This window comes from Dermochelys coriacea, chromosome 4 (genome assembly GCF_009764565.3).
Source record: "Dermochelys coriacea isolate rDerCor1 chromosome 4, rDerCor1.pri.v4, whole genome shotgun sequence".
Classification (NCBI taxonomy): Eukaryota; Metazoa; Chordata; order Testudines; family Dermochelyidae; genus Dermochelys; species Dermochelys coriacea.
This window is the reverse complement of record NC_050071.1, coordinates 60127212-60139581: the sequence shown is the minus strand read 5'-3', so window position 1 is coordinate 60139581 and position 12370 is coordinate 60127212. Positions and strand designations below refer to the sequence as shown.

The window sequence follows — 12370 nt, the reverse complement described above, 5'->3', positions numbered from 1 at the left end:
AAATGGCTTTTAATTTTTAGCTTTTATAAAAACGATCACTTTCTCCATAAAGCTCTAAAATATCTATTGTATAAATCAAACGTTGACCAACAAATCCATGTACCTAAATCCATGTGTAGTTAGGTGCCTAAATACCTGGCCTGACTTTCAGAGATGGTGAGCATCCATAGCTGCCAGAGAAGTTGAGGGCTGCAAGTACTCATCACGGCTGAAAATCGAAACATTTAGTTATGTGCCTAACTATGGATTTAGATGCCTAACTTTAGGCCCCACACTTGCAAATGTACTCTAGGAAGCTGTAAGAAAATTGTGATTGCATTAATTTACCTGAATGTAATGAGAAAATGAAATTGGGAAATCAAGTGGCCTGCGTAGGAACTCTCTCGGAGGAAAGGGAAATATTTTTTCCATCTGTTCCCTATGTCATCAAAGGGGGGAGTGTGTGGAAATGCCTTTAAGTTAAATCTTAGAAATAAAACAAAAACTATCCCCATTTTGACAGTTATTAAATAAAACTTGGTTTCCTAGTTTTCTCAAACAAACCAAAGTGCTGTCATGTGTTTAGCTTGTTGCACTTTAATACGTCAAGATCAAAAGCTACTGCTGGGAATCTTGTTTCTCTCTCTCTCTGGTAGGTGTTGGCCTCATGGAGGTTGTCATGGAGCCTGATATGAGCTCTGGGGAAGAGGCAGCTGCAGCAGTCAGAGAGCTTCAGCTTATTCTTCAAACACTTGGGAGCAGCCAGGCAATCATGGCAGGTAAAGATGGGGGCAGGGCAATGTTCCCTCCAGTTAGTTGTAATTCTCTGCATTTGCAGGGGTGGTTTCACAGCTTCTCGTTATTTTGCTCTGCAGTTGCCTAACATTTAGCATTTTCTTAATGCTGCTTCCTTTTAAAATTTTCAGTGTCTGTATAAGGTCAGCTATGCTTCAAGTGTCTTTATGGGCCCAGCTTCCTCTGCAGCACTTGGATTTTTATACTGCCTCATACATCAATTTTACATGATAGACCAGGGCAGGATGAAGTAGCGCAGTGTTCTTATTTTTCACGTATTGTCTTTCTCTGCTCATCTTGCATGTACTTAACTGTGGATGGGAAACATTGTAACAGTGATTAGTAGTTGAGAGAGAAGGCTGCCGGCACAGCTGATTGTGTAAGTTAAATTTTGGGTGTAAATTGATCATAAAACAATCTTCAGCAGTGAACCAGTGATTTAACATCACATTCAACCCTTGAGGTAAGCAAGTGCACCTCCCAGTGAGTTCAATCAGAGTTGTGCCTGCTCAGCCTGAAGTGGATTGTGACTCTGGGAATCTTGGGGAATGGTTCAGCTTTAATTTAAAATAATGGGTAATTAGTAGTTCTTAGATATTAAGCTCTTTGGGGCAAGTATCTTCATATGTATTTATGCAGGGGGACATTGATCCTTACTGAGGCTTCTTGGCACTACTGTAATAAACAGAACCTTTATCTTGTACCCTCCTGCTAGCTGCTTTTCCTGAGGCAACTTCCACTTCCACTATTTCAAAATCTGATTGTCTTCATTTACACTAGTTTTACACTATTGTAACTCCAGTGGATTTACACCAGTGTTCGAGGAGACTCAGGCATTCGGTGGAGGTCACTCATTTTGCATAGCTTCTGAATGCCAAATCAGCACATTACTCTGCTACTTATACAGACTTTATGATACACAGTAACTTACTATCCTCTTTCATTGTTGAATTTGGCCCTGAGACTTCCATTGGCATCACACCAACGTATCCCACATATTCTTTAAAGAAAGACCTGCCATGTTGGCAATATTTTTTCCCAATATTATTAGATTTTAAACAAAATCATTTTATTCAGGTGTGCTTAGTGAGGTATTTTTTTACTATGCTTTTCTCTTACTAGTGTTGTCTGTGTTTAGGTGAAGGTTTGCTTCCTCACATTTTGTCTTCCTTCTACTTGCAAGTGCTGGGAAGACACATGCTGAATTCATCATTCATTGCTTTGCAACAAACTGCTTGAAAGCATGACTTCACTGCAAGATGATCAAATAGGAGATGAAGCTGGGCTGTGAGGGAGACAGTCTTTTTTAAAATAAACAGGCCCCAATTCTCTTTTCACTTATGCCAGGTTAATCCCATTCTCTTCTGACTAACAACAGTGAGAGAGTCAAACCCACATCTTTGATAGCAGCAAAATGAAGACAGAAGAATACTATTGACATATATTTCTTTTGTTACAAGTGTTCTCTTCTTCTCACCCCTAAGTATGATCCAGTATGAAAAGTCTCCTTTAAAATGAATATGGTGTCCCTTCTATACCTCTCTTCTTCATTTGTCTACTCAAGGAGTCTCCATCAATACAGAGAAGATTGACAAGATGACATCCATTCAGCTTTTACAGAATGGGCAAGGTCTACTTTTGCACATTTACATCGGCTATCCTGAATGGGCTCTTAAGACTTTACACCTCTCTACAGATTTAACGCTGGGCTATTGACATTGTCTTCACTAGTGCTGTTGTGTAAATATCAAATATTTGCTTCATTTTACAGTGTATTAATTTTAAGTTCAGATAAGGAGGAAGAGTGGAGAATGGGTTTCCTCTGATATAGCAAGAGTGATATCTTATTGTGTGAGAGATGTATGCCTATGTTTTTCTTTTCTTTATGCCTAATTTGACTATCTCAACAAATTCTCTGCATAGATGGATGTTTTGGAAGAACCTGGTAAAACAGAATTACCAGCGAGATGGTCAGACAGGCTCTCCTGGGACTTCTAGTCCACCCCTTGCCTTAGTGCACGTTTGTCCTCTGTGTAACTTTCTGTTTGCCTGTATATGTTACGTTTTTGTCAGTAATGAAGGATTCAAAATCTTATTTGTTGAGGAAGAAGATTACAGTTTGTTGAGGGAGGAAAAAAACAAGTTTCTGACATTTGCCCTTCAGCTTTAAATTCCCAAGGATTCTTCAATAAATCTACCCAGCATCACTGTTAAAGTCTTGTGCTCCATGGTAGAGCAGCATACAGCCATCAAGTCATTTCAGGGGGTGTTTTCACACACTTTTGTCAGGGCAGAAAAATAAAAACTGGAATCTTGCAGCCTGCTTTTTTTGTTGTTTGTTTGTTTGTTTGTTGTTGTTAATTGCTGGTCTTTTAGGTGATTTACCCTAGTTCTGTCCTCCCTTTACAGGACATAACCTCTCTCCTAGAGTATGGTTTTAAGGACTGTGTTTTTAAGGAGTATGCTTTTAAGCCCATGCACTTACACTGTACAGGTGTATTTGAGAAGAATCATGTCATTCCATTCCAAAAGGTAGTATTCTCAGAAAATTCAGTGATTTGAAGATGGAGATTTAAAATAGAACCATAAATAAGAAGCTGTTATAAGGCAGCTGATCTCTTCCTGACTTCAGATCTTTTACAGTATAAACATCCTGTACATAACATGCTGCTTATTAACATATGCCAAGGTCATCTACTCTAGTGATGATGTTTCCTTTTATAGAGGGTCAACTGAGAGTGGATGCCAATGTATCTGTTCATCACCCCGGAGAAGCTTACGGAGTAAGGACCGAAGTGAAGAATATCAATAGTGCACGATTCCTGGCAAGAGCAATAGGTAAATGTTGTTTGCTCCTTTATTGAACTGCTGTAGATACTTTTCATCTAGGTGGCAGAACCAAGTATTACAAAATGTAATAGGTTGCAGTACAGGATACTGTAGGTATGTCAGCCACATTGGCTGGCAGTTTTATTGTGAAGTGACCCTCTGTCTTCAAGGAGAGTAAAGTGAATGATTCAGTATTTAGCATGTTCTGCTTTGATAGATGTTAGCAATACAGCAGCTCTGTGTCCTCAGATGAAATTGATTGCTTTCCCAGGGCACGGTGTCTGGTGTGTGTGACACACAAAGGGCTTGCAACTCCAGTATGGGTATGGGCAGGAAAGGAGAAACAACGCATCTCCCAAGAAAAAATGCAGGGAGATTGGATGGAGAGCCTCCACTCAACCCCTGATGTGATGATGGGAAAACTGCTTTGATTGTACAATTTAGCTGAAGTCTGGAGTGTCTGGAACTGGCTGTGGGGTGTGTATGTGGGGGGGACCATCCCCCCCAGCCCTCCCTCCCACAGGAACCAAAGGTGTAAACAACAATGCCAGAGAGAGGTCAGTTTTGCCAGTAATTCCATCCCTAATAGATTGCTTTTGGTTTCAGTAAGGTTCAAATAATCCTTTCCATTTGCTGCCTGGCAGTGCAGCATGCAGTAACGGGCGGTATAAAAATGCAGTGGGTGCAGTGTAACTCAGCTGAAATTTTTTTTGTCAGACTATGAAATACACAGGCAAATCAAGGAACTTGAAAATGGAGGAACCGTTATGAATGAAACCAGAGCCTTTGATTACAAACTTGGGTGAGTTCATATTTTAGAGAGATATTTGAAATGGCATCTTTGGAGTTTTAATGCTTCCTAGTGAGATGGTCACTGGTGTTAAACTGTCCTCTCTCCATTTCTGTTTGTTTGAATTACCATTCAGGAGTGTGGTCTCATCACAGCCATTAATTGTATTACAATAATGTCTAAAGGCCTCAACTGATGCCCGTTGTGCTAGGCACAGTCCCTTCTTTGAAAAGCTTTCAATTTAAATAGACAAGACATGTTAAGCGTGGGAGGGGGACCAGGTACAGAACAGTGAAGTCACACAACAGTTCAGTGGCAGAGCTGGGAATAGAACCCTGACAGCCGGGCCCATAACCTGTACACTAGACCATTCCATCTCCCCCCAGGACCGTGTACTGCTCTCTTGCATGTAGCAAGCTACTGAAATTATTTAACAATTGCAGGATCCAGGTAAACTTATTTTAAGCCAGACAAAACTTCCACTGGAGTGCAGTGGGACTTCAGCCTGTGAAAGGCTGTAAGATTGGGCCCTATATGTTTCTGGAGCTATAGCATCAGGACCACCTGATGTATTTTCTTTACTCTCCTCTTTTTGTGGTGTGATAAATGAAGGGGGGGCGGGGGTAGCTCCCTTTTATGGACACCCAGCCGGCCAGCCAGCAGCTATAAAATCCCTCTTAGTAGCTGTTCTTTAATTGCTCTACCTATAAAGGGTTAAAAAGTCTCACTGCTATGAATAGGTAAAAGGAAGTGAGTGGACACCTGTCCAAAAGAGCCAAGGGGAAGGCTAGAACTTTTTAAAATTGAAAAAAGACTCCCCTTTTGTCTGTTTTTGCTGTTCTCCCGGGGAGAGGCAGACAGGGCGGCAGCCATGCTGTAAGATGCTTGGGCCAGGTATGAAAAATCATCAGTATCCTACCTAGAAACTATTTATGTAAAACCCCAGACATGTAAGTAGATTGGGAAATGTCTAGGAAGAGAAGATTGGGTTTATCCCTTTTATTTCGTTATGGCTGTGGATTCCTCTGAGCTAACCCCAGGTGCTTTTGTTTTGCTTGTAACCTTTAAGCTGGACCTCAAGAAAGCTATTCTTGGTGCTTAATCTTTGTAGTTGCTCTTTTAAAATCTAGCAATACCCTGAGTTTCCAGATGTAGTTTTTCTTTTTTTATTAATAAAATTTATTTTTTTAAAGAACAGAATTAGATTTTTGTGTCTTAAGAGGTTTGTGCACATTGTTTAATTAGCTGGTGGCAACAGCTGATTTCCTTTTTTTTTTTTTTTTTTTTCTTTCTTAGCCCGTCCCAGAAGGGGGCATGAAAGGGCTTGAGGATACCCCACAGGAAGGCATTCCTAAGTATGCCTTCCTGGGTTTTCAAGGGGGTTCTGCACTTGGGTGGTGGCACCATCTACCAATCCAAGGTCAGAAAAAAACTGTTACCTTGGGAGTTTAATACAAGTCTGGAGTGGCCAGTATTAATTTTTAGAATCCTTGTGGGCCCCCACCTTCTGCACTCGAAGTGCCAGAGTGGGGAATTGGCCTTGACATTTGGTTTTGTTTCTTTGCCATGTAGCACTAAAGTTAAATATTTGTAATATTGGGAGAAAATGATAAACTCTACATTGGGCTGTGTAGGGGGTAGAATTGGACTGCATACTAAGACACACATTTGCCTTGAACAGGCTTAATGAAGCTTTCTTGAGCTCCATGGTGTGAAGTTATTTGCCACAAAACTAGTTATGCAGAGGTACCAGTATGACTGGAGAAAGAGTAAAACCCATTATATTTAATATTTTACCAGTGTTGTCTTATTTTAGGTGTACGATACCAATGAGAGATAAAGAAGGAAAACAGGATTACCGGTAATGACTATCATTTTATTTCTAAAGTTAACTTTTATTCAAGAACTAAAAGCCTAGTTCACCTCTTGAATGCCCTCAACCTCCGTTGACTTCAGTGAGAGTCGAGGACACTGGATACCTCTCAAAATCAGGTCCTTTTCACAGCAATTCAGATTTTGGGCTCCATCCTATCTATCCCTGCTGAAATCAGTGGGGATGTTACTACACATTTGAGTTGGATTGTTGGTGGGCTCAGTTCATATGCTATAGGGTGATTGTGTAGTGGCATAATAACCATTAGTGTATTTTTAGGCATGTTTTGAGCTCAGTGAAGTCACTTCTCCTTTTTAAGCATTTACTGAGGAAAATTACAAATGTTCAGATTATGAGGCCTCATATACCATGATGGCTTATCTCTTCTCCCATGAAAGGCAATGGATGTTTTACTATTGACTTCAGTGACAGAGCAGAATTAGACCAAGGCAGAGCACTTTTTTTAAAAATTCCGCTCTATATTTACAAGTTTACAGATGAGCATTTATGGAAATATAGCAGTAAACATTATTTGGACAGAATGGATTTTCAGTTTTTGGCAGCTAGTGTGCTTGGGCAGCTGGGGGCTAATATGATAGCCTGGTTAGCCTTTGCTTCTGAGTGCATGGGTGTTAGCTAAAAAGAAAAAATTCTCTAAGGTGCCATAAGTACTCCTTTTCTTTTTATGAATTAATTCATGTTTCATGAATTTATTCTCTAATATGTTAGTGTCAGGCCAGATCCTTATTTAACATGGCTAATATGTATAACAACTATAAGAAAATATTCAGGCAAATGTGGGTAGGAAGAGAGTCCAAGCTATTTCAGCTAAAGACGGACAAAATGTATATTATCAAGTTTTACATTTCATTGTTTATATATTTTGTGAACTTATTTGTGTGCACTAAACACCGAATCTAAATCCAACACATTAAACGTGATTTCTTTTTAAATTCAATGGGCTCAAAGGGTGTCTCTCAAAGGTGAAAACAATTTTTTTTATGTTTTGAGATTTATCAGTCCATCATTTGTTCATGTCAGGATAAGGTTGCTGTTTGAATCACAATGCTTTTCTGATGGCTTGAATTAGCGTTCTCTTTGAGATCTTTTGTTCTTTGATGTTGTCATTCAGTTTTATTTACTATGACATCCTGCTGAGCATGGTAATTTTGCTTTTAACACAGCATGTGGTTTCATCAGCACTCCTCAGGTTAATATGAGAGAGGTTGCAACCTGCACTGAGAACTCCTGGCAGCTGGCTGTCAATATGCTTCTCTCCTGTCCCATGCATACTGCCTTGCAGGTCAGAAACACAATTCATGCTCACCAACAAGAGCAATAGACTGCATCGACACTTAATATTTTGGGTGTCAAATTTTTTAAATTACCCTTTTTCTATTGCTGGTTGGTTGTTTGGCAAACAGTGACAGATAATCAGAGAGAAAATAGTGGCTGTGGACTGATTTTTTTCCCTATTTGACAGTAATATACTGAGCTGTGAAGTTTCAGTATCTTGGTCAGTTAAATCCAGTAATATCATTTCCAGAGGAACATTAGCTTTTGCACACAAATTTTACAGCCTGTTGTTGAGATGCTGAGGATTGTCTTGATTAAAAAATAACTCCAAATTCGTCTCTCTCCATTCTCCCCAGGTTCATGCCAGAGCCAAACCTCCCTCCATTGATTCTATATGATACTAAATCGTTGCCTGCTAATATGAGCCATCAGCAAGTGGTGAATATTGATTGGATTCGGGAGAGGCTTCCTGATCTCCCCAGTGTGAGGAGAGTGAAGCTTGTTGAACAGTATGGGATTCTGCCTGAACATAGTTTCGCCTTATTGGTAGGTCTATTGATCGAGTGCTAAAATAAACCAAGAAACTTCAAAGTTTCAGTGTTTAGAGAAAACGCACTGTAAAATGTCATATTAACCAGCTGTCAGCTGCCATGGATTTTTAAATTTGGAAATGTGTCTAACAGCTCTCTTAAATTGTATCTCTGTGCCAAATCCTTCAACCAGGCTCAGAAATAACATGTGCAGTTTGTTTCTATGAGAAGCGATTCCTGAACAAATAGGGAGCTAGCAAATTGCTAGTGAACGATGATCTCATCTCTCTCAAAGTGGACTCATTAACAATGCTTCAAGTGTACAACTTTTTGCTGACAAACTAAGTCTTGTCCATAAGTGCATGATCTTCACAGCAGGTATTGTTTTGTCTTTGTGTCTGGAACAGGGCCAAGCGCATTGTCCATGCTTAACAAAATAATAAATGACCATTGTTTTCGTAAAAAATATACAATATCGAACATGGTGAAAACTTTGCCCAAAAAATGAAGTTGATAAGGAGGTGAGAGGGTTGTGGGTGCAAATGAACAGATTGTTTAAAATCTGGAAACCTCTGGAAGCCATCTAAAGACCATCCAGTCTCTTGAAAACAAATTACAGCATCCTTGTGCTCTTTCAATCCTTTTTTAATTGATCCAGCAGTTTGTGTGACTTTGTGTGTCAGTATTTAAATCAAATTTTACAGAAATCTCTTGAGAAGAAAGTGGCTAGGAAGGTTCTTGCCTTACTGATGTTGCATCTTACCAGCAAGTCACAAATTTTCCTCAGTCATAAGTCATGTAGAAGTCCTGTGGTTGTGAAGGTAGCAGTTGAGAGATGTTGATTAATGATGTTAAAATGCTTTGCAGCCAGTGTTTCTCTCCACACATGTATAAGTAACTTCACCTCAGGAAAAATTCTCATTTATGAAAACAAATATGCTTTGATCGAAGGCAGTAAATGGACCCTCCTCCATTTCTCCTCAGTGATCCTTTTTTAGCTAATCCTTTCGCCTCTTTGCTGTTACATAGTCTCATCAGTGATGATGCAAGAGTCTTCTCCTCTGCAGCTCCAGCCATATGTAACTGCTAGCTCTTTGTCTCATCAACTCTCCTTCACTTTGCAGATCTCACTTGAAAACATATTTTTCCTTCCTTTTGCCTCTTAATTTCTCTCTCTTTTCAATTTGTTCTTTATAACTTAATTCTGAAGAAGATTTTGGATTCCTGCTTGTGAGAAAGATGTATAAATACAGCTGCATTGAAAGTAGTTTTCTTCAATAAATGAAGGACAGGGAGGTCTTGTCTGCATTCTGGGTCTTTCTCCTTTTAGTGTAGATTAGGATGGCAGCATGTTTATTCTCTGTACAAATTCACTTATTTGACTCACTGGGAGAATAGTTAACCTTAATTCACCTGAAAATTATGTTTCCATTGCCGTTTTAAGCCTAACTCAGAACTACCATAGATGGCTGGTAGGGCCAGATGCACAAATCTAAGAAACAGTATTTCAAGTTACAGTGCCCAAGAGTATTCATTAAATAAATGGCAGTGGTAGAGGGATGCCTTCAAAATGCACTAACCAGCTTGTTAGTGTGAACGTTATGCACAAAAATTCTGTTAAAATGTCAGACTTCAAAATGAACATTAGTTTCTTAGCTCACCATTGTATGCAGTACTAAATGCAGTAACTACTTGTGTGTGCTCCAGTGTGGAAGATTGTAGCTCCTGTAGGACCTAAGTACAACAGGATGAACTGAAATGGAAGGACATCCTTCACTTTGAATCTCCTTATTTCTGTGGTTTCTTAAACATGTATTGCCAAATTTTCAGCAGATTTTTATAATTGCAATAATTAACTGGGAGTATTTGTAGGAGCACATTTTACTTAGACAAAATCCCACATTTACACATGCATATAGGCAGCTGGTCATACTATCTGAGCAGCTAAGTGTTCAGTTACTCAACTTGTGCATGCAAGTTCAATCTCTCCAAACCAACAGGCCTGCAAATATTGCACCTGGAATTAATTGCACCTGCGGAGGCTTTGGCCACGGGTGGTTGTTAACATTTTGGCTGTCTTCCTGGTAGGTTTTTGTTTGTTTGGGTTTTGTTTGTTTTGCTTATTTATTGACATGGGACTTTGGAGTTAATGTGCTGCCATAAAATAATAAAAAAAGGCCTTTTGACATCCAAAGATCAGAGTCATTGAGGTATAGAAGTTACAGACGGAAAAGACCTATATGATCATTCATTCTCTTCCTCTACCAGCTCCCTCTAGTATCTATGCTCCTTCTAATATAGGTTACTGACATGTCTAAAGTACCCTACCATTCTAAAATACAGGTGTGTTAAGTAAGTGCTGAGTACTACTGTCAGTGTATGACCAATTAAATGGCTTCTATGAGATAGGTAAAGATCCAAAATATCCTTTTTTGCGAATACAGACTAGCACGGCTGCTACTCTGAAACCTGAAAATATCCTTTGGTTTGTTATCCAGTAACTGGCAGAAGGAGAGATTTGCTTTAAAGTGTAAATGTTTGTTACGGATGCCTTCTCTGCCAGTATTCTCTGTTATTTGAATTACACCTTGTTTTTTAGCCTGATACTTATGCAGCATTTTATATTAGTTGTATATGCTACAGTAACGATAAAAATTTGTTTAATCTTCTCTTCTATCTGGGAATTTTTATCTCAATATATGCTAATCTTTTTAAGCTGATAGAAATGCAGAAGTACTTACTAAATGCAGTTAAGAAAACTGTAAGTTGTGGTGAAAACTAACTAACTGTCTTATATTGAATAGCGAGGGATGAGAGCTAGGATTTTGGAGAAAATTGTTCTCAGTGTCGGTATCCAGTGTATAAGAGCTCAATAGCAAAACTGCCTGCATGAGATGTTCCATAGTCTGACAAACATCTTCTCAGATAAATATTCCTAATATGAGTCACAAGATGATTTTGGTATTCCATGTTAGTGAATTTGGCTCTAGGAAAGTTGATCAGAATGCACAACTGGTCCAAACTAACATCCCACAGTAGGGTAGTAAGGATGGTTGGAAATCAAAGGCTGATCAAGTCTTTTCTGTCATATAACAAATTGCAGGAACAATAAGGAAAATATTCCATTCATGTCACACTGATTCAATTTGGTTCAAGTTTTAATTTAATAAAGCACATGCTTTGTTTCACTCATCGTAGACTGGTACTGGTAAAGATGATACTAGGCAGATTTTCAAAAAAAAGCACAACAAAATGGTTGCAAATATGTGTATTTCCATTTTGAAAATCTAGGAAGTGTGGGTCTGGCAATTTGGTTGAATGTATCCTGTATGAGCATTTTTTGGGCATACCTGCTCCACCCATGTTAAAAATGTGGTTGTAAAGGTCCACAGTATTTGCTAAGAAGGGGCATTAATACCTGCTCACTTTTTCCTGACTGAACTTCCAAGGTAATATTGTCTGTTTAGTTATCTTGTCATTTTAAGACTTATTTGGAATAATGAGTCCTGAGGGGAATTAGAAAAATTACAATATTTAGTAAGGGATCAATTAAATTAATAATTTTACTTTTAACGTGTATACAAAGTCCAGTAGCACAACTGAATTTGGGTTCTTCTCTTGATAATTAAGAATGCCCATTTACAATATACCCTGTCTCTTGGAGGTCTTTTGAGTTACGTGCTACAGTTACTGAGCGATCACAAGCATCCATCAGACAAACATCACAGCATCCATCAGATCCTGCTATATCTGTTTTACTAAAAACAATCTCAGATTTCTTGTACACTTTAAAATTGAATCTGTGTCCCCCAATGCAATAAATTTCCAACACTGAGGGCCTTCATCAGTGTTGACTTGAAAAAACTAGAACAATAAAAATTCTGCTTCTTCTGGTCTGACCCGTCCAAATCACCCAAGGATAGAAACAAGTCCATCTTATTCCTGCAATCTGAAATGTGTCTGCAAGATCGAGCATTAAATATTTCTAGGTGGCTTCAGAAAACCATTCCTTGGTAAACATAGCATGTTCTTTGACAGCTCATTTCACCACAGGGTAGGAAGACTAGAATGGAACAAGAGAACTCTCAACACCTGCCTTGGGTGAAGCAGCTTCTGCCTGTACACTAATTTCAGGGAAGGATTAATGAAAGATAGAAACTACATTAAATGTACAATCTTATCAACCTGGCAGATGGGCTGACAGCTATGCTTATGTATTCTTTTCATAGAGCATCTCCTAGTGTAGATTGCACTATTGCCTTACTGGAGTTACTAGAG

At 38.9% G+C, this 12370-nt stretch overlaps 1 protein-coding gene across 3 annotated transcripts in view; it reads left to right on the top strand.

The window, feature by feature from the left end:
- Positions 1-12370, top strand: part of GATB (glutamyl-tRNA amidotransferase subunit B) — a 55830-nt gene that overhangs the window by 32458 nt on the left and 11002 nt on the right. For all 3 annotated transcript variants that reach the window (XM_038398823.2, XM_043513133.1, XM_038398824.2), the window contains 5 exons: positions 636-758; positions 3499-3612; positions 4321-4405; positions 6210-6254; positions 7919-8108. In XM_038398823.2, the coding sequence (XP_038254751.1) occupies positions 636-758; positions 3499-3612; positions 4321-4405; positions 6210-6254; positions 7919-8108 (557 nt within the window). The remainder of the gene's footprint in view (positions 1-635; positions 759-3498; positions 3613-4320; positions 4406-6209; positions 6255-7918; positions 8109-12370) is intronic.